At 36.3% G+C, this 25,941-nt stretch overlaps 1 protein-coding gene across 1 annotated transcript in view; it reads right to left on the reverse strand.

The window, feature by feature from the left end:
- The window catches only part of ASIC5 (acid sensing ion channel subunit family member 5), a 33,621-nt gene extending 8,790 nt beyond the window's left edge, over positions 1 to 24,831 (reverse strand). Inside the window, exons 1-8 of the mRNA XM_025439081.3 lie at positions 24,411 to 24,831; positions 21,319 to 21,625; positions 10,584 to 10,821; positions 8,467 to 8,592; positions 5,968 to 6,117; positions 4,455 to 4,602; positions 3,255 to 3,311; positions 1,040 to 1,208 (exon numbers count right to left, since the gene is read on the reverse strand). Of these exons, the coding sequence (XP_025294866.1) occupies positions 1,040 to 1,208; positions 3,255 to 3,311; positions 4,455 to 4,602; positions 5,968 to 6,117; positions 8,467 to 8,592; positions 10,584 to 10,821; positions 21,319 to 21,625; positions 24,411 to 24,450 (1,235 nt within the window). The 5' untranslated portion in view covers positions 24,451 to 24,831. The remainder of the gene's footprint in view (positions 1 to 1,039; positions 1,209 to 3,254; positions 3,312 to 4,454; positions 4,603 to 5,967; positions 6,118 to 8,466; positions 8,593 to 10,583; positions 10,822 to 21,318; positions 21,626 to 24,410) is intronic.
- Positions 24,832 to 25,941: the final 1,110 nt, after the last annotated feature.

Consider the following 25,941-nt stretch of genomic DNA (forward strand, 5'->3'; position numbering starts at 1 on the left):
TTTAAAGATCACTTTACTATCTGGGCATTTACATGGGGAGACTACTTTATTTCATGACAATGAATACCAGGCTAAAAGTGAAATCAAAATGTGCTTTCAAAGTTAGATACCTGGCTGTGCAAAAGTAAATCAGTTTTTAAGTAGTTAATACATATTCATTTATATCACATAAAAGTACAAACACCCGTGTACGATGTTGCTGTTTCAGGTGCTCAGCTTAAAAATATAAGCAAAAAACAAAGAAAAGTGCTAAGGTTGCTCCCTTATTTTAAAACAAAGAGTTCTCTATGAAGTTTGACTCATAATTTTGAAGAGGCAGCATGGTGTAGCAGAAAGAGACCTAATACAATTCTCGGTTAGTCAAACTTGGAAGTATATATATCTTCCTGGAAAAATATGTGGGACCCAGTGCCATTGGTCTCGGACGTAAGTTCTTTCTGCACCACTGACTACATTTGCAGGACAGTTACTTGAGATACAGTTTCCTTGCCTATAAAGTGATAATAATAATTTGTGCTTCATCAACCTTACAGTTATTAAAACATTCAAACTATCTGCTATGCAAGTCAGTAGTTTTTGTATTTTAAAGCATCAACTACTATTAGCCAGAACTTTTTCCCCAGTTGGTCAACAAATTGAGCAAGTTACTCAAGCAGGCTTCAGTTTACCTTTCACACAATTGAATTGAAGGATTGAAAGACATGCTAAATTTCCATTATTAATTTAGTGGCAGGGATCCCTGGGTGGCGCAGCGGTTTGGCACCTGCCTTTGGCCCAGGGTGCGATCCTGGAGACCTGGGATCGAATCCCACATCGGGCTCCCAGTGCATGGAGCCTGCTTCTCCCTCTGCCTATGTCTCTGCCTCTCTCTCTCTCTGTGTGGCTATCATAAATAAATAAAAATTTAAAAAAAAATTTAGTAGCATAAGCCATTGCCTCCTTGGACTGATCAGGATTTTGTTTTCTTGGCCTTTAAAAGTTTTGAGTATATAAAATATTCATTTTAATTACAAATAATTTATAAGACTGAAAAGATTACCTGATATATTCCTGACTTTGATTTAACTTCTTCGAAAGATATTTCAAAGCATTTTGGCTTGGAAAAGTAGAATAAGATATAGTAGCAGGATATTCTGTTTCTTCACAAGAAACAGGGCAGCTAGAATTATGTGTTCCCATTGTACATAATCCCTTCAATTCAATGAGATCTGAAATGAAAAACAGGACAGGCTACTCAGAGAAGAGGACTGCTTTACAGCTAGGAGGACAGAGTTTTTAAAAACTATATCATTTCACTTTCAATGCTAAAAAAATGGTTAACGAGTTCTATCATTACTTTCTTAACAAATGGTGTTTATATTTTATTTATATTTTATTTTATTTTTTTAATTTATATTTTAATATAAATGTAGCAAAGAAGACAATATGAAACATAGGAGCTGTTACCTTTTAAATTCATTGAGTCACTGGATTCTGATCATTGTTAGAAATCAGAAATCTTTCCAAAAAGTCTCTGGACTTATTTCCATAAAATAGTACTCATTCAGACAGGAGAAAGATGGAAAGTTGTTTGTGTGATGTTGTGCTGCTTTGAGAACAAATTTCAAACATAATCCCGAGAGCCAATGACTCAGGTTTAAAGTAAACTTATCCTTGGGTTTATCTCAAATTCTAACAGTGTGAGATATGTGGCTGGGTGTTGAGATTCTCTTGAATCTGTGGACCTAGTTCTAAATCAGCCACAGGGTTCTCTGTCCTCTGTCTTCTCTTGATCTCAGCAGAGCAATCAGCAAAAGTATATACTATGCAAATGTGTACTGGAAAAGTCCCCAACAGGAGGTGATACTTTCTCCAGGGTTCCTTCGGAGCACATCCCAGTGCCCAATCTCACTGCTCCTCACACTTGGTGGATATTCAGGTTCCTGATTTCCCTGTGGTTCTGCCATTGAAACTCTTTGTTCTTGTGAACTCTTTGTTCACCAAGAACTCCTGATTAATGATCAACTTTGGGCTTATTTTCCAGAATCTAAATTTGATACTCCTTCAGGGCATGACTTTTGCATGCATCCTCTAGTGCTTTATTTATTGGTTAAAAGCACCACTCCTTCCCTCTACTCACACAAAAACATCCACTCACAAGCACATACTGTCACGAACACACACCTGTCTGGGTATTCCATTATCCTACAACACTCCCTGAAGAAACTGCATGCACAATTTGTATCTCCAAACTTTCTCTCTAGCCCCCATCAGGGATAGGCCAATGATAAGAAATTTGATAATGTAACTCCTAATCCCACTGGTCACTAATCTAACTTCTGCATATGCAGCTTGAAAGCTACTAAAATATATATATATATATATATATATATATATATATATATATATATGATCCTTTCTACCCATACCCGTTCCATGAAATACTTCACAACAATAGAAAAGAAACTTAATTCTATTCCTGGTTTCCTGGAGGTATTTCCACAATGGGAGAGAATTTCCACAAGTTTTATAGAAGAGTATATAATATTATTCTATTTTAATAAAAAAACCCCAATGATTTGGTGTTATAAATATGAAGCTACATATGTGGAAAAAAATAAAGGTAAAATATGCTAGAGTGTTAACATTGGTTTGGTGTTAAGATAAACAATATGAAAGCAAAAAAGATGTTGCTTAAGAAGTTGTCCCCAGTAAATGCGGCATGTATGGTTTGATCTCATTTGCATTATTTTTAATATATGCATTTATATATAATATATGTATAATGAAATGAATAAACAAAAGAATGGTCACCTAAATAATGACAGTAATTCTCAGAGTGTTGCAACTTCTACTGATTTCCACAAGATTCTTCTCTGTTCTGAAATGTTTGAACTAGTCACAAGAAGCATGCTTTACACAATAAGAAAAAAAAAGCTATTTTGATTATACAAAATATAAAATTCAAAACACAATAAAATAGAAATAAAAATCAAAACCCTCTTGCTGTTACTTTGTCACAGAAAATCTTTAATTCAGATGTATCTTTAAATCAGAGGGTTTTGTTTTGTTTTACTGTCTATGTCTCTAAAAGCTACTGTTCTTAATTGTTTTTTGTTCTTAATTTTAAAAACACTAAAAAACTCCCTCTTTTACAGTCTCTATTCTATTTCATTTCTGGACTAAGCCATAGTATGATTTAATGACTTGTATAACTCTGAACATGTAACTGCCATGTAACTTCTGAGAATAAAGAATTACATTAAATCACTTACCAAGTGTAGGAGAAACACAGTTGTAAAACTTTTGTAGGTCACACTCTATCCCGTTTCCTTAAAAATAATAAGTGTAAACATAGAGACTTTACATTTTATGAAATAAGTGATGTAAGGACGAAAATACCTTTCATCCATCCATCCATCCATCCATCCATCCATCCATCCATCCGCTCTTTCGCAAAACAAAACAAAACCTATAAAAACATGCTAATATCTAAAGAAAATATACATGGGGAGGAAAAATTTAAAGAGCCAAACTGGTATCTCCTTAATGCACTCTACATTTCCTTATAAATTTACTGGAGAAAAGGGATGAGGCAAGTCTGAATAAAAATGATCGATGCTTATGTAGAATGTATTCTGTATCACGTATGTTTTAAACCACTTACATACTCCTTTCATCCTTATGACAATCCTATAAGGTAGGACACTGTCAGTATTCTCCCCATTTAGTTTTTTTTATTTTTTAAAGATTTATTTATTCGTTTATTTATGAGAGAGAGAGAGAGAGAGGCAGAGACACAGGAGGAGGGAGAAGCAGGCTCCATGCAGGGAGCCTGACGTGGGACTCGATCCCAGGACTCCAGGATCATGCCCTGGGCCAAAGGCAGGTGCTGAGCCACCCAGGGATCCTTCTCCCCATTTTAAATACAGAAACTACAAAGAGGTTTAGTTTAAGGTCATGGAGAGGAGAAACTGTGTAGTTGAGATGAGGAGCCTAAGTCAGAGTCTATTTCTTATCCATCCTGCTCCACGCCTCGGTCAGTGCCTGCTTCCCATATCCATGGCCCTAGAAATGTTTCAAATTGTATGCAAAGGGAGCCTGGGGTTGTTTTTCTGACCACAGATAAAAGAATTTCCCAAAATGAAATATTCAGGGTTGACTAAGATTTATATAGACAATCTAATTTTTCTTTTGAATTGAGAAAATTGTGATGATTAGTTTGAGATATTGAAGAGCACCCAATTTTACAGCCTGAAAATAAGAATTGGAGACTGGCTCAATTTTCTTCTCCGGAAATCTCTCCTATGACTCCATGATTTAATATCTGTCTGTTGAGGTTGTATTTGTCAAGTAGATGACTTTCTGGCATAGCTTTCATAAGAATGGAAAACAATTTCATGATGTTATTTCCCATGATTCCAATTACTTAAAAAAATAATTAAATAAGAGGAAATTTGTCATTCTTTATTTACCAGGAAGCAGATAAGGTACGCATCCACATTGTTCTTGTATGTGCTGAGCTTTGCATTCCTTCAAGCAACCAGAAGTGCTGTAAGTACTAAAATTCTGTAGCTTGATGTTAGGGTTGCATTCTCCCCAAGGGTGTTCTTGATGAACTGTCTTGAGAGAAAATAAACACCTAGTTCAGGAGGTTTATCTGAGTCAATCCACACCTTTGCATCCCAAGAAGAGAAGCTAATATACATTTTTTACTTTTCTCTCAGAGTTCTTTTCTCTTTCTTTTTTTGTCTACATTTTCCCATGTTACTTAATCTATTAATCTGAAAATCCCTGAAGGTAAATATAGCAGTGCCTTTAACACATATCCTAAATGTTCTGTACGTAAAGTGAATCAATAAATTCAGACTGCTCTAAAAATTAACTCATGTAAGAAAAAAATAGTATAATTTATGGAAATAATGTTGACATATTCATCAGTCCACCCACAAAACAGCAACCAAAATTAAACACCAAAAATATTTTATTGAGCACTTATTATGTGCCAGACAATATGAAGTGTTTTTTTTTTATTTTATTTTAAAATGATTTTATTTATCCATTTGAGGTCTCTTGGGGGGTACGTCAGTTAAGCATGATTGGCTCAGGTCATTGATCCTGAGGTCCTGGAATTGAGCCCTGCATTGGGTTCCCTACTCAGTGGGGAATCTCCTTCTTCCTCTCCCACTGCCACTCCTCTTGCTTGTGCTATCTTTCTCTCTCTTTCTCTATTAAATAAATAAAATCTTTTTTTAAAAAATAAAGATTTTATTTATCCATTTGAGAGAGACCGCACAGGGGAAGGGGCAGAGGGAGAGGGAGAGAGAGAACCCCAAGCAGACTCCTTGCTGAGTGCAGAGCCCAACATGGCGCTTGATCTCAGGACCCTGAGATCATGACTTGGGCTGATATCAAGAGTTAGATGTTTAACCAACTGAGCCACCTAGACACCCTGGTAAGTGCTTTATGTTATTTCACTTAAACATCATAGTTATTACAATAACTAGGAAAAAGAGATATTATCTTTATCAGAGGGAGGAGATGGAATTTCAGGAAGTTAATTAAGGAGATTGCAGGCAAATGGCTGGCAAATGGAAATCTGCCAGACATGCCTGATTCTAAGATTCCTCTTCTTCCCACTTATTTTTCTTCTTCCCAGGACATCTCATTGGGAAAATGCATGGCTCAACAACTTAGGGGTCTCTTCGTATTTACTGACCCTTTCCATTTCTAATGCAATTTAAAGTTACTTTGAATTTGTCAGGTTTCCCAGCTTTCACTTACATTGTATGTGTGAATTCACTGATTTTACTACATATGGACCTCCTAGTAATGAGAAAGAATGTGATATGAAACTAACTATAGAATTTCCATAGGTCTTCTAAAGGCATGGCAGAAAGGGGTTTCTAGTGGAAATATTATTTTTGTGTATATACAGTTATTAACCTACCTGATTCCTTCACACTACACCTTGCACATATTATTTACCTTGACTTGGCGGATTGTTACCCGTGCGTGCATTCCCACAGGTGACGACAAGCCTAAACCATCAATCTGTGGCACCTTCTTTGGTGAATGGATAACAAAGATGATTCCAGCATCAACAAAGCCAAGGGCTGGGTCATCAGTGAATTCCCCCTGAAACAAACAAACAAACAAAAATTTTCCCAAAATACAAATTGATATCAATTCTACACAAATTTAAGATTTAGTTTTATTACCTTGTGATGGCATTTAACTGACTTAAAATCAAATATTTCATATCACGGTTCAATTTCTTTTTATGTAAAAACTGAAAATTAAACAGCTAAGACATACTTTTCATGGTTGAATCACATGTTCAAGGTGTCAACAGTTTCCATAGATTATTTTCGCCTTGGATGAATACTGTAGTACTTGCCATAACTATTAATGGTCTGTTTCCCTAGGAGCCCTCTCTTTACCTTGTTGCCTTTTAGTTGCTTCTTTCTTGGTTGTTCTTTTTGCTTCATTTGTTTTAGAAAATCATTTGGCTCCTTTCTTCTCCTTGCGATTAAAATCTGGCCTTATTTAAAATTGAAATTCATTTCCCCCTAAGATGAAGACTTACACTATGTCTTTAACAGTGCTCTTCTATAAATCCTATGCCAGTTGAAAAAAATTAAACTGAACTTTGTTATATATTCCTTGAATTACAAGGAGGTTGCATCTGGATAACCCATTGTAAGATGAAAATATCATAAATCAAAAATGCATCTGATATGCCTAACTTAACATCATAGCTTAGCCTAGCCTACCTTAAACATGCTTAGAACATTCACTTTAGCACACACTTGGGCAAAATCATCTAACACAAAGCGTATTTTATAATAAAATGTTGAATATCTCATGTAATTTATTGAAAATGGAACTGAAAGTGAGAACCAGAATGGCTGTATGGGGGCAGTATGATTGTAAGTGTATCAGTTATTTACGCTGGTGATTGCCTGGCTGGCTGGGAACTCCTGCTGCCCAACATCATGAAAGAGTGTGATACCACATATCACTGGCCCAAGAAAAGATGCAAATTCAAAACTTGAAGTATGACTTTGACTGCATACAGATCAGTTTTACATCATTGTAAAGTCGATACATTGTAAATGGAGACATTGTTAAGTTGAGGACTGTCTATAGTTGTAATTTCAGAAAATAAGGGGAAAGAACGGGCTTGGGAATATGATGATTTTTCCTTCAAATGGGTCAGCTGCATATGTAATTACATTTAATAAACATGCTTAATATTCCATTTGTAACTCAGGAACCTATTTCTCCTGAGTCTGTTATGACTCTTTAAGAAACACTCAACCGGCTAGTCTGGACAAGTATTTAAGAGCCATTTACTTATGGAATATTATTTTGCATTTGCAGGTTTTTATTACATTCTAAAAATATTTGGGAAATTCCAGTTTGTAAAATTCATGATATAATATTTGAACAGACTATAAGACTAATATTTAAATGACCTGGAAATATTAATCAAACATATGTTCCAGTAAAAAAATATATATTTATATATAAAATCAAATATATATACATGCATTACACTGTGCAGTACTGTGTTTGAGCAAAAGTAATGAATGGGGTACAAGAGGAAATTATGAAACATGCCTTAAAGAAAAATTCTTTGGAAGTAGCCAACAGCCCCATTCACTTGGATTGGGAGGTAGGATAGTTCAATGGAATTTGGGGTAACTAGGTTTATTTCTCCCCTGTGCATTAATTGTATGATTTTGGATGCTTAATTTGTCAGCATTTCAGAATCTTCATTTACAAAACCAAAATAATGAAGCATATATCTCTAAATGTATAATACTAGAAACAGTTGTATAAGATAGAACATGAGAAATAACCTTGGTAGGGTGCTATACCAGGTACCCTTGAAGATACCAACTGCTGTATTCCTCTGGTGTCTGGACATCTGCCTCTCAGGCCTAATACTTAAGACTTCTTGGACCAAGTACAAATTTGCAGAAGCTAGGCTTAAACAAAATTAATTTATACAACATTCTTTATATAACAAATATTTTTTAAATCATCCTTCAGACTATAGATTCCATGGCTTGTCAAGTGTGCATGTATGACTCTTCTCTAAAACATATTGCCTTTTTTACATAAAAATCTTTCTAACATATTCTTAAAATAGATAAAGTCATTTTAAATCAACTACATACATTGGAATTTGGAAACCTCTGGTTTCATGATTTTGTGGCATAAACATTTCTGGAGTCACAAAAATGACAGCTAATAGTATAGTTGAAAACGTCCAGGTTATGCCTCTAAATTTTGATGTTTTTAATCTGTAAAGTCAATGTTTGCATCTATGGGGCTCCAGACTACATTAACAAAAACTGAAATAATACCAACTGTGAGAACAGTTTGATAGGGCAAAATATTTTGGTCAAATCTCTTGAAACATCTGCACATACTTGTTTGTCTTGACCCCTGACTAGGTTTAAGAAAATTCAGTACCTGATTGACATTGAAGAGCAAGCTTAAGCCTCTTCCAGAGACACTCACTTTTTCCTTTGCTTGAATATTTTCACCATGATTAAAAGTAAAACAATTTCCATATTCAGTGAATACATGTGCGAAGTCCTCCAATATGAAAATGAACCAAAAAAAAAAAAAAGAAAAGAAAAGAAAATGAACCAAACTAAATGCAATTAGTTAGATATTTTGGTCATTTTTGAAGTTTAGATTGCTCTTTTTTTGTTTTTTAAATAGACATCTGTCTAATGAGAATGCAGAAATATCAGAAGAATAGATAACAGTGATTCTGGATTGTGTTCATTAATAGTTTTTTTGTAATATGCACTTGTTAATTAATTTGTGATTATCTAATGGAGACTTTTTTATGTAAATGAAAATGTTTTAAAAAGTTATTTGTTTTATGTTTAGTAAGGATTCATGGAAACGTGTTCTTACCTATGGAGAAGGCTCTCACATCCTCTCTTGAGGAGTTTACCCCCTCCCCCCCACCATGTTGGGACAGCCAATCACATTGTTCTGCTTTTTTGGTGATCTTTTTCCTCCAAACGCGGATACTACAGAGGTGAGCATAAGATAAAAACTGGGTCAATCTGAATACCCCACTCTCACCTCAGTGATTGGTTTAGGAATTGACATGTGTCTTAAGTAAACCTAATCAGTTTTGCATGGGATTATTGAAAGGATACTGGAGTGTTAACCTATGATAATAAGAGGCGAGGGTTGTCAGCAGGCATCATGGCTCTGGGAGGAGAATTCACACAGGAAAAAATCAATGTGAGTCAAGAGAGAGAATGTTATTGAGGTTGTCAAAGATCCTTGGTTGAAGCTTTTCTGAAGCCAGTCTTACTCTCAAGAGTTCTCTGTTCATTACACTAATGCATTCTTTTTACTCTTTAGCTTCCAGAGGTGGGTTTCTGTAATTTGCAACTGAAAAATTCCCGTCTGATACATGTCTAATACAAAATTTTTTGGTGACAAGTTGGTTGAGGGACGCCTCGGTGGGCTCAGTGGTTGAGCTTCTGCCTTTGGCTCAGGGCATGAGCCCGGAGTTCCAGGATGGAGTCCCACAGCAGGCTTCAGGCTCCCCGCAGGGAGTCTGCTCCTCCCTCTACCTGTGTCTCTCTGTGCCTTTCATGAATAAATAAATAAAATCTTAAAAAAACAAAAAATAAACATGTTGGTTGGTAAATAACAAGCAACATAGAAGAACTTCTCTAAGTTAAGAGTTTGGAACAGGGCTTCATCTCTGTCAGAGGTCTGTCAAGCATTTTTTTTTTCTGTTTTCTGTGCACTAAGGAAGGCTACCAGAAGGATAAGGAATTGTGTCCCAGAATCATGAATTCGTGAAGTTTGCTTGGGATCACCTAACAACACGGGCTACAGAATTGCTGATACAAGAAACAGGGTGTTGAAGTGCCTACATACCCTTTGCTAATAGTTTCCAGGTATACCCAACACTATCTTAAATGTAAATTACACTAAGTATAAAAACAGGATGTTATGAGTGATTAGAGAAATATATATAGTTTATAATATATTTATAATATATTTATAAATAAATAAAATAAAATACATATATAAGTAAATATATAAGTATATAAGTAAATATATATATAAGTAAATATATATATAAGTAAATATATATATAAGGAAATATAAGTGTGTGTATATATATAGTTACATAGTCAAATGCCAGCACCTGCTCATTTTCTACTGCCTCCAAGCAAAAAGAAAAACAAACCTTGAATGTTGGCTCCTTCATGATAATAAAAATGCTGTCTTGGCATATGTTATCAAAGAATGGGAAATATTAAAATATTCCCTTGGGTTAAATTTTTTTTTTTTTGAGATTGTCCTGAAGTAAAGGTAATCAAAATTTCTGTTCTCTATTTTTTCTTATCCAACCACTTGGAAAAAGAAATATGTCTCATGTATATTCCACGCCCCCTGATGTCATAAGGCTGAGCTAATGAAATATAATCTTTGAGTAAATTTAGATTGATTCCCTATGAAAGTAAACTTTATCTCAGTATGAAACAGTACAGTTGCAGTAGTTTCTTATGTTGATGATCTTTGCAGAAACATCAAAGTGTTACCTGTGGACCACATGGCTTTCCAAAAAAGTTACATTCCAACAGAGTTCTATTGTTGAGGTAAAAACCATTTTTTTTAACAAACTCTGTAATGCTGAAGTTTTGATGACTTTCAAGAAAATCAGTAGCATCTTTAAAGCCAGAGTAATTGGACCTGATTTCCTGAAGATGGACGACTTTGTACACGATATTCCATAAGAAAAAAATAACACCAAATTTGGCTGCAGCCTCTGTTCGGAACCTATGAGTAAAAATAAAGGCAATATTCAGAATAGCAAAAAATTTCTGTTATCTAGAGGACAGACACCAAATATCCCGATCCTATCAGCTTCTCCAGCTTATCTGCTACGCTCTCCTTCGTTCATAATACGTTCAAGCAAAATGGAATTCCTAAGAGGTCTTTGTCATTTCCTGCATTTGCTTTGTATTTGTGCATGTAGTTTCATTTATCTAGAACACTTCCAAACCTTGATCTGGATGCATCCTAATGGATCTTGAAGACCCCGCATGAAGAGAGAGGTAGGAATGTGAAGCTGCTAAGAATAGAGACTCAGGGGCCAGATTTCCTGGGTTCAAATCCCAGCTCTTCATTGTGGCTTTGCCCTGCACCCGTATGACTATGTTAGAACTATCTTCCAACATCTCCATAGGATGTATCTAGTTACAATCTCAAGTTCATCGTAGAGTAGGAACTTGGGCCTCATACCCATTTGCGGTACATCTCCTGACTCAACTTGTTGATATGGGCCAACAGCCAGGACTGTAGCTCCTCCTTCCTGCCTCCTTCAGCTTCTTCAAATCCTGGGTCAAATGGGAGTGCAACCTGGAGAAGGTGCCAGCTCATCCTGCAAGACGCCTGCACCATCGAGATCAGGGGTAGTGAAAAAGAGAGCCGTACCCTTCTAGTTGGTATTTCTTCCCTTTGCTTCAGATCAGTGTTCCTTTCTGACTGTTGATCTTGCTGACTTCAAGCCCAGCACCAGAAATGGAGGCAAGAGACTCAGAAAGACAGCTTACCCAGCCCTTACATGCAGTGGGCTTAATCCTTATAAAAAAGTCCTTTCTCTGTGTCACTCACAGTGCTTCTTTTTCTCCGATCAAGCCCTGATTGTTGTAGGCATTTCATGGTATGACTTGGCTAATTTCTTCATCTCACTGTGACTCAGCTTCCTCCCTTGTAAAATCATGGTATGTTAAAAAAAAAAAAAAAACTTACCTCAAAATGTTATTTTGTGGATTAAGTTATTTTTCCTAAAACATTTAGAAGAGTTCTTGGAATTTAGTGAGAGTTAGGTAAATATTCATGAAATTAATGCCTCTTTTATTATCAAAGTATTTTCCTGGCAATTAAAGCAGAAGGAATCTACTTGCCCTAACTACAGTAAGTACTTTCTTCACTTTCTATTATCTTTTATATAATTTTGCTTTCTCATACAAGCCACATTAAACCCTTTCTCAGTCAAGGTAGAGTGCCCTACATGGAAAATAAAAAAACAAACCCAAACCAATATCATACATTCTTTTAGAGGTTTTCATGGTCAGGTCCTAATACAATATCTTACATAACCAGCTTTGAAACCTAGATGGCCTTAAGGTTCTAGAATCCTACACATATCCTCCTTTGACTTCCCCTTTTCTTAGAGAAAAGGAAATCCATGGTGGTATTATACCTAACAGGAGTATATCCAACAACCTTGCTTCTCTTGGTCAAAATTTGGGGAGTTAACAGTCCACATCTGCAAGTGATTTGGGGGAGGATCACAGTGTTAGGCCTAACTGAACTTCCTTCAGCTCTCTGTTTCTGTGAATGATGACATACAAGGGACCTGCTCCCAAGCCCTGCAACTTTGGAGTTTCTACCCAAAGAGATTCAATGTTCACTGGATTCTTTTCAAAAGCGCCTATGGAAAGAAATGAAGGAATTCTCCCACATGTAAGAGGTATAAATACAATAGCTAAAAAGGGTAAAAGGGAGGGCATTTTAAAATATTCTCAAAAAAGGTTTTTTAATTATAATAATAATAGTTGAGACCATGAAGGTGAGTTAGGCAGATGAGCTAAACTTAATGAATAAGGTCTAACAATATTTGGAACAAAGGAAGTAAAAAAAAATTGTGAGACGTATTGTTCATCATAAAACCAAAGCGTCTTGATCTGAGTGTATTTTTTACTTTAATTCAAATTTCTAAATCTTCCCAAGTCTATTCTTTCAGAAATCTTGCATAATTAGAGTTTGCCTTGCTCTTTTATTTAACATACACTGGTAAGAGGCTGGCAAAAGAAAACAGGAATAAAAATCCATTGATTTGTTTAAACAAGTTAATATAATAGCTGGTTAATGAATCTGTCCTTGCATGTACTAATGCCTCTAACTACACATCCCCAGGTTTTGTGACCCAAATGCACACATTTCATCTGATGTCCAAGTTGATGCCTGACTCAGGCCCTCATTGAATCCCACCAAGACAGATTTAAGTCTACCATGTATTAACAAGAAATGTATATTTTGCAGATCATTTTATGGGAAGGAAAAATAGGTGAGAATATCTTCTGTTTGGATTCTCCTGGGAGCCAATTTTAATATTTCACAGTTCTCTACTAAAATAAAATCTTTGACAGGTGTTCATTTTATACTTGTGTAAGAGTCATGATTTTATCTTTTAGTTAAAATCCCTTACTGGGACGCCTGGTTGGCTCAGGGGTTAAGCACCTGCCTTTGGCTCAGGGCGTGATGCCAAGGTTTCGGGATCAAGTCCTGCATCAGACTCCCTAAAGAGAGCCTGCTTCTCCCTGTGCCTCTCTCTCTGTCTCTCTGCGTCTCTCATGAATAAATAAATGGAATCTTAAAAAACAAAAAACAAAAAAATAAAATCTCTTACCTCATATTGTTTTTGCATTTAAATAGTAGATTTGGAATAAACAAAAAAGCACAGTGACTACTGTGATGATAAAGGAACAGAACTCGAGTTACTCATTCTAATACAATTGCTCAAATAGTATCCATATTCACTACATCCAGTCATTATCTCTGTTTTTATTTTTTATTTATTTTATTCCTGCATTTAGTAGAAGGAAACAAATTTCAGAAGTTTTTACCAAATATAAGGGAAATCTGTGATTAATTTTATGAAGATAGTTTAGTGAGAATGTTTGACACAGGAACATCTGAAAGTCTCTAGAATGGATCCCACAGGAACAAAACCATAAGCAGTACTGCAATTCCTGGAATTTATCATGAAGTGTAATTTTTATAAATCTCTGCCAAGTGCATCCTGATGAGTTTGTCTTCTTTGTATAATCTTTGCCTAGTGTGAAAGAAATTTTCAAAACTAAAATTAATAAGTATTTTTCAATCAACTGTGAATCAAACTGTATCTACAAATCTAGCTCTATTGAACATGAATATATTAAGAAGGTTAATTTTGATGAAACCATTGGCAAATTTGCAAAAGGCTGAAAAACTGGAAGCTACAATGCTATTATTATCCATAACTGCAACAGATGCAAAATACAAACCTTTTCTTTTTATTTCAAAAATACATTAATGTTAAAAATTATCAATGCATTGCTCCCCCCTCCCATTTTTGTGTTATATTTGCCTAATTAAAAACATTTTTAGAACAAATACAAATAGGCTATTGTTGCCATATATTTAATTTCATAATTGTAACTGAAAATATATTTTTTTGTATAAAAGAGGGGAATGGTACAAAAATTATGTACTCTAGGCTGTCATATATACTGCATAAGTCCCATGATTAAAAGTAAACCTTTTCTAATAATTTGAGATCCCTTGGCAAAATTTCTTGACCGCAGGTATCCATTCCTGCTGATAAGGTAGTTTAGCAAGACTACAGACAGTAGGATCCAACAGCAGACATCTTTTGCAGAGGTCTGGAAAATTGCAATGGTAAGCCTTATTTTCTCTCATGTAAATTGGAGGTGATGAGTTTAGCTTAGCTTGGTCTTCAAACGATGTGCATGGACCTGAAGGTACTCATGAACAGTCAATTTTAAGGGAATAAATTTCCAGATCTTCAACTTTCACCTGAAGTTTAAAAACAGCCTGCATTCACCATGGTTCTTCTCTCATTTATGAAAGACTTTTTGCCTGTCACCCATCACAAATCATAGCATATAATGCATACTGGTGTGTGACAAACTCAGGGCTTCTGATAGACCGATTCGCACAATTAAATTGTATCTTGCTTCAGAAAAGACTCTAAGAATTAATTTATCAAGGCTCCTTAAATTTTGTCTTGCTTTATCATGCACATATTTCTGATTAAGGTGAAGGTTGGCGTTAGACACAAGGTGCTTGAGCCCTTGCTGGGATCTTGTGAGTTGAGAAAAGCTGTAGTAGTACAAAGCAGTATGATTTGTTATTTTAAATGTAACTAGGTTATTCTGTGTGACTTCTAGATTATTGGGAAAATAAAGTCCACAGATAACTATTTATGTGATTTATATCAATGTGGTTTACGCAATAAAATTCTTAAAACTTCATGGAATCAATTAAAATATGTTTTCTTATCATCAATGATTCTTCTCCTACTCTATCTCATAAAATTTACATTTTTTTAAATTTTTTTTAAATTTATTTATGATAGTCACACAGAGAGAGAGAGAGAGAGGCAGAGACACAGGCAGAGGGAGAAGCAGGCTCCATGCACCGGGAGCCCAACGTGGGATTCGATCCCGGGTCTCCAGGATCATGCCCTGGGCCAAAGGCAGGCACTAAGCCGCTGTGCCACCCAGGGATCCCCAAATTTACATTTTTAATCTCCTAAAATAAGAAATAAACTTATTTACAGTTATGGTTTAAAATTAGATACCAATTTAAAATATGCAAGAAAAATAGTTTTTCAAGTTTCCATTATGTGGCCCAAGAACCAAAACATTTGAAGACCAGTGGCTTTGAGAACCAAACAGTAGACAGCTTCAGTTTTTTCCTGACCTGCCAATAATCTGGTGGACTATATTGGGTTAGATGCCCATGTACTGGGATTCAAATTATATACCTATAAAATTAGACTTTGGGAGATGAAAATTCTGTAACCTCTACAGTATAGATGTCACCTAAGTTCTTTGTCACATAAAAAAGAATAATTCCCTTACAATTAAGAATTTCCTTATTCAGTAATTATAGTTTCTAAAATATTGAATTTTGTTTTTGGTCTGGGTATTTCCTGTATCTAACTGAACTAGAATACACTAGCAGTTTTTTGAGATAGCACCATCTAACACAAGAGCCTAAATCATTGATTTGCAATTTGAGCTACGTAAAATGAATTAAATTTTTATACTAAAAGTTATGAAAATACTTAAATCACAGAGTATTAAATATTTTCTCTGAGATCTTTCTCTTTGTTTAAGATTTTATTAAGTTATTCATGACAGACACAGAGAGAGGCAGAGACACAGGCAGAGGGAGAAGCAGGCTCCATGCAGGGAGCCCAACATGGAACTTGATCCCAGAAATCCAGGATCATGCCCTGAGCCAAAGGCAGACGCTCAACCACTGAGACACCCAGGCTTCCCAAGATTTTTCCTTATTTCTAAATTAGGTGCTCTCAAATTTTTCTGGCAGTGTGGTTTCAGTAGCATCCCATAATTTTTTTTTTAAGATTTTATTTATTCGGGATCCCTGGGTGGCGCAGCAGTTTAGCGCCTGCCTTTGGCCCAGGGGCGATCCTGGAGACCCGGGATCGAATCCCACGTCGGGCTCCCGGTGCATGGGGCCTGCTTCTCCCTCTGCCTGTGTCTCTGCCCCCCCCCCCCCCGTGTGACTATCATGAATAAATAAAAAAATTTCTAAAAATTAAAAAAAAAAGATTTTATTTATTTATTTGAGGAGAGAGAAAGAGAGACAGCACAAACAGGGGGAGGAGTAGAGGGAGAGGGACAAGTAGACTCTATATTGAGCTTGGGGTCTGACATAGGGCTCCATCCCATGACCCGGAATCATGACTTGAGCTGAAATCAAGAGTCAGATCCTCAACTGACTGAGCCACCCAGGAGCCCCAGAATCTCATGAGTTTTTCTATGTTGTATCCTTATTTTTCATTTATCTCCGAGTATTATCTAATATCATCTTATTTCTTCTTTGACTTATCAGCTATTTAGGTGTGTGGTGTTTAATATCCATATATTTGTGACTATCCTGAATTTCTTTCTATTAATGATTCCTAATTTCATTCTATTGTTGATGGACATATTCTGAATGATTTCAAATCTTTTTAATTCATTGAAGCTTATTTTATGGCCTCGCATATGACCTAGCCTAGAAAATGTTTCATGTGCACTTGAGAAGAGTATGGATTCTGCTGTTACAGCATAGAATAGTCTACAGATGTCTTTTAGGCCTAGTTTCTGGTTTATATGGCTGTTCAAGTCTGCTCAGGCTTCTGTTTTCTTGTTGAGCCTCTGCCCAGTTGTTCTACTGATTACCGAAAGTAGGGTACTGAAGCATGCAACTATATATGCTGAATCATATCTTCCTGATAGATCACCCCTTTTATCAGTATAAACTGACCTCTTTATCTCCAGTAACATACTGTGTTTTAAATTCAATAATGAGAGCAATGAATGGGAGTTCCTGTAGCTCCACAGTCTCACCAAGATTTGAGGTCTTGTTTTAGATTTTGGCCATTGTAATACGTGTGTGGTGTGGTATCTCATTGTTATATTAATTTACATTTCTCTGATGACATATAATGTGGAGTGGAGCATCTTTTTATGTGCCCCATTGCCACCTGTACATTTCTTTTTGGTGGGGTGTTTGTTGATGTTTGGACTCATTTTTTAATCAAGTTGTTTTCTTATTTTTAACAGTTCGCTATGTTTGGCTAACTGTCCTTTATCAGATATGTCTTTTGCAAATAGTTCTCTCATTTTGTGGCTTGTCTTTTCCTTATCTTAATCTCCATTGTTTTTATTTATTTATTTTTAAAGATTTTATTTATTTATTCATGAGAGACACAGGGAGAGAGACAGAGGCAGAGACACAGGCAGAGGGAGAAGCAGGCCCCGTGCAGGGAGCCCGACGTGGGACTCGATCCCGGGCTTCCAGGATCATGCCCCGGGCTGAAGGCGGCGCTAAACCGCTGAGTCACCAGGCTGCCCTCCATTGTTTTTAATAATACTGTGAGGCATAGATTTCTCCACAGTTTAATTTAATTGAATTCATGCCCCTTTAAAGGAGTAAATTTTGAGGCCAGTCTTTGAGAGTTCTTCTGACCCTGGGAGAATTCTTCTTGTATATCTCTTTTCTGCATTCTTTTTTTTTTTTTTTTTAAGACTATTTTATTCACTTTAGAGATAGATGGAGAGAGAGAGTGAGAGAAAGCATGAGCAAAGGGAGGAGCAGAGGAATAAGGGCAAGCAGATTCCCACATGGGGCTCTATCCCACAACCCTGAGGTCATGACCTAAGCCACAACCCGAGTCAGATGCTTAACTGACTGAGCCACCCAGGTGCCCCTCTTGTTTTTTATTCTTACTGAAAAACTAGCTGGCCTACAATTTAGCTTGTTGGTCTCATGAACCTGCTAACCTCCACTTAATCGTTTACCACCAAAATCGATTCTGTTTTGAGGGCATCCTTAGGCTTGAGCCATATAATCTGTTAAAAGAAAAGTTGAATTTCACCACACTCTGTTACAAGAAGAGTTCCATTAGGGAGAACGTCAGAGTTCTTTGTTCTTATGGCCTGCCCCTCCCATTGGGCAAAATATTTACCAGCAGCATTCTGGACAGGACAGTGGTTTTAGTCTTCTGACCATGCCTCTCTCTCAGTGTGGAAGCTCCACGTTGAGGTGAAGGTAATTAAGCATTACAGCCCACCATGCCTGGGGTAGAGCTTCCACCCTGTAAGAGGAGGTGACATAGAGGAAGGGAACCCATCTTTTACCTCTTCTAGTCTGGAATTTAGCCTTTCAGTATGAGGTTGAATTGGATGGAATGTCGGCTGCCTGAATTTCCTGGGCATAATATAGCCCTTTACTGGAAAGGGGGAGGAGAAAGAGCCCTTCTTTTTCGTCAAACCCACCTAGAATGTAGCTTCTATCATGCTAAGACAGAAAGAGAGAAGAACTAAGTGGTTTGTGAAGCAAGTTCTACACTGTTCTTATTGGGATTTAGTGGAATTTTTTTATTTTTATTTTTATTTTTTTTAGTGTTTCTTCATTTGCTATATTCTCTGAGGACAATTTCCTGATATTTTATTGGTTGCTTTAGAAAACTATATTTAGGTATGTTTTATTATATTTAGGTATTAAGTAGTAGATACAATGATTTTCTCTTTTTTTCTACCAGTTTTTTAAAAATTTGATTTTATGTGATAAGAACACTTAACATGAGATCTACTCTTCAAACAAATCTAAGTGTACAATACAGAATTGTTGACCCCAGGAACAAGACAAAATGGTGTATATATTATTTCATCTAACGTAACAGCAACCATGTTATAATATTATGACATTATAATTTATACATACAAGAATTGAAGCTAAAGATTAAATGAGGTTGTCCATGATCAAGTAGTGGATCAGTGGTAGACCTTAAGGAAATCACCCTCGCCACCTCCCAGATAAATCCTACATGCGATCTTTCAGGCTCATCCATGGGCAAATACGGAGTTTTTCCCCAGTACAATGATGATCTCTTTGAGATCTTGTTTTAAATTCTTTTGGGTACACACTTAGAAGTGAAATTGCTGGATTATATGGTAAATCTATTTTTAATTTTTTGAGAAGCCCCTGCACTGTTTTCCATAATGCATGTTCCCTTGAGCATTCCTACCTACAGTGTATGAAAATTCCAATTTCTTCACATCCTCACCAATACTTGCTATCTTTGTTGTTGTTTTAAATTATTTACTTATTACTCTTTTAATTTATTTTTAATTTTTTTAATAATAGCCATCCTGACAGGTGTGAAGTGATATCTAATTGTGGTGTTCATTTGCATTTCTCTGATGTTTGGTGACATTTGACAGTTTTTCATATACCTGTTGCCCATTTGTATGTCTTCTTTGAAGACATGTCTCTTCAAATCCTTAGTACATTTTTAAATTGAGTTATTTTTGTTTGCTTGTCTGCTATTGAGGTGTAGGAGTTCTTTATATTTTGAAGCTTTAACCCTCAATGATTGCTTTTTTACTAGTTATGATTGTTTTCTCTGAAGAGATCTGTGAAGTTCCTCAGACTGCCATTTTCAAAATAGTATATACATTTTATTTTAATAAGATATCTTCAACCAACCTTTGCTTATATTAGAATGCAGGCCATTTAACATGGGCAATAGTATAGAAAATCTTTGGGGAGTGGGGTTGATTTGCTTTTACTTTTGGGACCTTGATACACACACACACCTAGACACTTATGTAACAGTCACACAAACATGCTATAATATCTAATATGTATGGAACACCTATCCAAGGAAGACCCCAGGAACAAGACAAAATGGTGTATATGTTATCTCATCTAACATAACAGCAACTATGTTTTAATATATATATTACATATATATTATATATATACATTATAATTTATGCATGTAAGAATTGAGCTAAGATTAAGCGAGTTGTCCAGGATCAAGTAGTGGATCAGTGGTAGACCTTAAGGAAATCAGCCTTGCCACCCCCCAGATAAATCCTATATGTGATCTTTCAGGCTCATCAATGGGCAAATACAGGGTTTTCCCTGGAAGGCCTCGTGGGGGATAGCTGCCCTCCTACAGGACTTGGGGTAGTTGTTGAATTGCTGTTTTCTGGAGGGACTTGTAGTTAAAGACTCAAAAACAGCAGAGCATTAAACCAAGGGTGAGGCTCTTCTGAGCTCAGAGCCCTCTGTGACTGCACAGGTCACACACCCATGAAGCTGGCCTGCCTCTGTTACATTAAAGGTCTCATCACGGACACATCAGAACGTTTCCTGTCTCCAAACTACTTCTGCACAGTGGTTCCCTCTTCAGATTCTTCCTCATTCCCACCTGGAAACTGCCTAGTTATCCTTGATACTCTGACTCCTGTGACACCAGATATAGACTGTCACCTGCCCCCTGTGCTAGCATATCCCGTGTGCATACTTTATTGTACTGCACAAGCGCCATACATATTGCATTGTGGTTGCTTATGTTTCTTTCATTTTTGCTAATTAACACACTCTAAACACAAGGATCAGGACCTTTACATTTACCGAAGCACAGGATTTGGTGTGATGTCTAGTAAGCAATTGGGGAAAGAAAGAAAGAAAGAAAGAAAGAAAGAAAGAAAGAAAGAAACAAACAAAGAAAGAAACAAACAAAGAAAGAAACAAACAAAGAAAGAAACAAAGAAAAAAAGAAAGAAAATTAAAGAAGAAATCAAATAAGCTTCTTTGCCCTCCTAAATTTAGGTTTTTAGGTATAATTTAAGAACTTTATGGTTTCATATACATTCAATATCATAGAGTGAAACTATCTCAGTGATATAAAGTCATGCTAGCAAAGTTATAGAGACTTATGACTACTGAAAGAGGAATTTTTACCTGTTTATTTTTTTTTTTTATTTTTTTTTTTTTAATTTTTATTTATTTATGATAGTCACAGAGAGAGAGAGAGGCGCAGAGACACAGGCAGAGGGAGAAGCAGGCTCCATGCACCGGGAGCCCGATGTGGGATTCGATCCCGGGTCTCCAGGATCACGCCCTGGGCCAAAGGCAGGCGCCAAACCTCTGCGCCACCCAGGGATCCCTTACCTGTTTAAATTACAAAATGTCACAGCTGGGAACTCGATCTTTTCCACGTACTGAACCTCTATAGATGTTGTGGTGGGCCATGTGAAGTAGTTGACCAAGCGACTGTAGATCTGCCATACGACGAGTGAGACTGAGCCCAAGACTATCACCGACCAGATCAGCTTGCGAATTTTGCTCTGGTTGTGAACAATATTGTGGACCCCATGAAAGGAAGTAGAGATGGCAAAGTCATGGTCAAACTTCTTCCGTTCAGTGGGAGATGGCAGCGGCTTCTTTGAAAGGCATAGCTTTATCTTTTCCAAGAGTCCTTAAGTTTTAACAAAATAATTAAACAAACAAAAGTAATGCCATCTGTGAGAAATATAACTCAAAGAAGTTCAAGCAGGTTATCCTTTTTATGCATAATACATAGATATTCAAAATCCATCTTGGTTAAATGATTTCTTTAGGAATCAAGAGGTAGAAGTGTTGATGGCATGGGTCTGATAGAATGGGTGGCTTGCAACTCATAATCTTCAAAAAAAAAATGGCTCTTACTTTTGAAATACAGTTTCTTGGGGCACCTGAGTGGCTAGTTGGTTAAGTGTCTGCCTTCAGCTCAGGTCAAGATCCCAGGGTCTTGGGATTGGGTGGGGCTTCCTCTTCAGCAGGGAGTTTGATTCTCTCCCTCCCTCTGCCCTCCCTCATCCACACGCACGTGTGCTCTCTTTCTCAAATAAATAAAGTCTTAAAAATTAAGTAATTAATCAATTAATTTAATTAAATTTCTCACTGAAGAATCACAGAGTCCCTTAGATGTCATGAACAAAATCAGGCTGATTCTTCTGAGGGTCGTAAGTGGGGCTAAAAAGCAATCTTGTCTTCAATTAATTTTAGTCCTACAGTAATGTATTGTGGGACTGAACTTCTGGAGTTTCGCTGGCTTTGAAACACAATTATTTTACTTCAATTGGTTAATCTAGTCTGGAATATTTAAAGTTGCACCATCAGGTGAGGAGTCTATCGTCAATCTCTTTAGACAGTGAATTAATTCTTTCAACACTACCAGTGATCATTCAACTCTTGTTTATTTGTATTGATTGATAAGGACTGGTAAAAGGTGGCCCTATTTTTTTTTTTTTCTGGCAGTATAGAACTTATTCCAAATTTTCTGTTGGTTTAATTCATTTTTATCTTTCTGTAGAAGACATGGAGAGTTTCTTTGCTGAAGGAGGGCTGCAAACATCTCAGAGGATGAGACAGTCTTTGAAATGGAAATATCAGCCTCCTGATTCTAGGCCTTGCCTCTTATAATCTGTGCTATTGTTCAGACACTGTGCCAAGTTTCTCAATCTTTCTAATACTTGGTTCCTCTTCTCTGTGGGAGAACAGTCTTTTGCCTCAAGAGTTTGTTGGGAGTTTTAAATAAGATAATACCTGGGATGGCTTGGCATGTCATATGAACCATAATAAGTCCTCAATTTGTCTTAGCTATTTTTATTATTCTGCTAATTTACTAGTGACGGGGCAAATGGTTAAAATATTTTTTAACATTGTCTACAATTTTAATTTAAGAAACTAGTTCTTAATGGCCTCAAAATGCTTAGAATTGGGATCCCCGGGTGGCTCAGGGGTCTGGCGCCTGCCTTCCGCCCGGGGTGTGGTCCTGGAGTCCCAGGATCGAGTCCCGCATTGGGTTCCCTGCATGGAGCCTGCTCCTCTCTCTCTCTCTCTCTCTTTCTGTGTCTCTCATGAATAAATAAATAAATAAATAAAATCTTTAAAAAAATGTTCATAATTTAAAAAATTGACTTTTATATTTTTTACTTCAATTCAAGAAGTATTATTTCTGTCAGCTGATCAGCATTAATTTATTTCTAAAAGGTTTCAAGTGTGGCTTACCATTAAATCATGATTTAATACTTCATAGGTCCCAACCAATTAGCTGAGCTTCCATTATGATATATAAAAGGTACCTATTAAAACATTTTCTAAGATACCCCATTTCATTTGCAAAGCACAGATTATATTATGATTATTTTATAGACTATCCACTAAACAGGAAATTTTGTATTAATCTGATTAGCTTGAGTTTAGACAAAACTTTTACAATAGTCCCACATACTGTTGTTTTTATACAAAATTAGGTAATGTTTATGTAAAGTAACTGGCACAGTCCCAGGGCAAAAAAAAATATAAGAAAAGTTTATTGTTATTAATATTTCCTAGCAAAATAAATTTAGCAACACTCTTTCGTGTATTACTTAGCCTTAGTTACAAACACGAAGAATTGACTCTTACAGAGGGACAACTCTGTTTCTGGGCATTGGCACCCCTCCTAGTAGAGGGCTCAATGCTGTTAGAAGGGGAAGAGTAATCTAGGAATCAGTAACTGGCAAACCAAAAAGTATTGCCGCTTGCAAGTATTACCTTGAAAAATAAGTTTCAGGCTTATTTGTTGAAAATCAGCTTGTTTAATACTACTCCTTGACAATTGCTTTGGTGTTACTGGAATATTCTTAATCATTTGCTAAGGTTTTAAAAGAGTTTCGTAAATAATTTATTATTGTACACGAACAGTGAAGAAACAAGGTAAAATATTACCATGAGGAAGGTTAAAATTGACTTAATAAACGGCACATGAGCCCGCAAAGCTAGGGAAATGTCTTACTTCCCTGACCGAAGTAAACACTACACAGTTTTTGGAAGTGGCCTTTGTATTGAATACTGATCCTCATAGAGGCATTTCGAGGAATATCAAACACTTTTTACTGTATTTTAAAAATAAAACTTGTAGGCACATGATCAATAGAAACCCAAACCAAACCAAACCGAAATAACCCCAAAAAACAACCACAACAACAACAAAAAGAAACAAAATAAAACCAAAAAATAGATTCTAGCATATAGTAAATATTTTAAAACAATTTTCATTGGTCTCCCTCATACAAATTACTTCTTTCCTATGTAACAGAAACTATGCTACTCATATCCAAGTAATAGCGGAAATCAGATTTCCCAAATGAAAAACATAATCCCCCTTCCCTTTGGCTGATGTCTAGCCTGTGGGAATGAACGTAGAAACTGCTCTGAGCAGTTGACTCCTTACCCACCTTTCTCAGCAGATGCTTTTGGTTTCTCAGTCTGCTCCATTCTCAAGTTCAGCGTGCAGAGTCCTTGGGGTATATCCGATTTTCATCGATAACCATATTCATTTTGTGGCCTTTATATAAAATACAGCAGTTGAGGTCGTAAAACATGGGGGTAATTTAAATGTTTGTGTTGCTATGTTTTGCCTCATAAAGCATGATCAGCAAACCAAAAATGCTGCTAGAAACAGCTATGGGTATTTACGGACTGAGGAGAAGCCATCATAGAGTGAAATGAAAAAATATAATTTGGAAATCGTTTTCTCAGAATTAAAGAGAGAATCCCAACAAATCTGTGATTTTAGAATCACCCCTGAGGAGCCTAGTTGACACTCATGTGATACGCTTGGAAGAGAGTCTCCTTCACTCTTCTATCTACCTCTCTCTTTATCCTGCTTTCAATCAAAATGCAGTTGAACTGAATTTTGGGGGATAAAGATGTCTTCTCCCGGTTGAAGTTACTTTCTTAATAACAAGTGAAGATGTTTTAAACAGAAATAGTAATCAATGAAAATGACAGCATAAAACATAAAACTTCTTCAAGAGGTAATGATTGCGGGAAGCATACAAATTTAATAAAGCACAGAGGTCAATTATTTCTTCTTATTAACATTTTTGAGAAATTATTAGAATTTATTATATTAAATAATAAACTGAGAAATATGCATAATTGTGTATAAATGGCACCACCTCTTGACACAACTGAGGAACTGCATGGCTCACTACTTCCAGTCTTTTTAGTTACCATAATAGTGTTTTAACCATTAACATGGTCAGATACATTTTACATATATTTCCTTGGAAACTCAGTACTATAAGTTAAGACTAGTGTTATATGGAAGCAAACTAAGAAATTTCAAGTGATGTAAAATGAAAGTCATGGGATGATGTTCTCAACAAATGAAAGATATTAGGAAGAGGGTCAATCTCATGATGTATGGATTTCTCCATGAAAGGGGTCTTTGGGGATTCCATTAGAACCTCAGAGAATTTTTAAATTCAGTGGTTCTTGAGAGGAATGGCAGCTGACTTACCTCTTCACCTTTTCTTCCCTTTCCTGTCTTCCTTGTTTCTTCATCCTACCATTTTTCCACAGAGGCTGGGGAACCCTTGGATGAACCAGGTAATGGGTTAGAATGCTAAGTTGGCTTAATTACCAGTTATCCACTGTTTGAACTTCTCAGGGCAGTCATTAGCTGACACAAGTTGGGAACAGCCTGGTGGGAAGTGGAGCTAGTCCAGAAAGAACAGGCCAGGTGGAGCAAGAGTAATAAAGAGGGAAAGGAGAGGAGTTTCTGGGCAGAGATGGGGGAGGGGGATCAAAAGAAAGTCTTCTAAAGCTATATATTATTTTCTTCATGATTTAACCAAGGCTCAGAAATAACTAGCAATTTTCTTAAAGTGTATTCATGTTTTCATATTTACTTCTTCTTCTTGTTTTCACTTCTGCTTCACTTCCTCTTTCTGGAGCCTATACCTTGGGTTACTTCCCCAC

The sequence above is a fragment of the Canis lupus genome, chromosome 15 (genome assembly GCF_003254725.2).
Source record: "Canis lupus dingo isolate Sandy chromosome 15, ASM325472v2, whole genome shotgun sequence".
In the NCBI taxonomy this organism is placed as follows: Eukaryota; Metazoa; Chordata; class Mammalia; order Carnivora; family Canidae; genus Canis; species Canis lupus.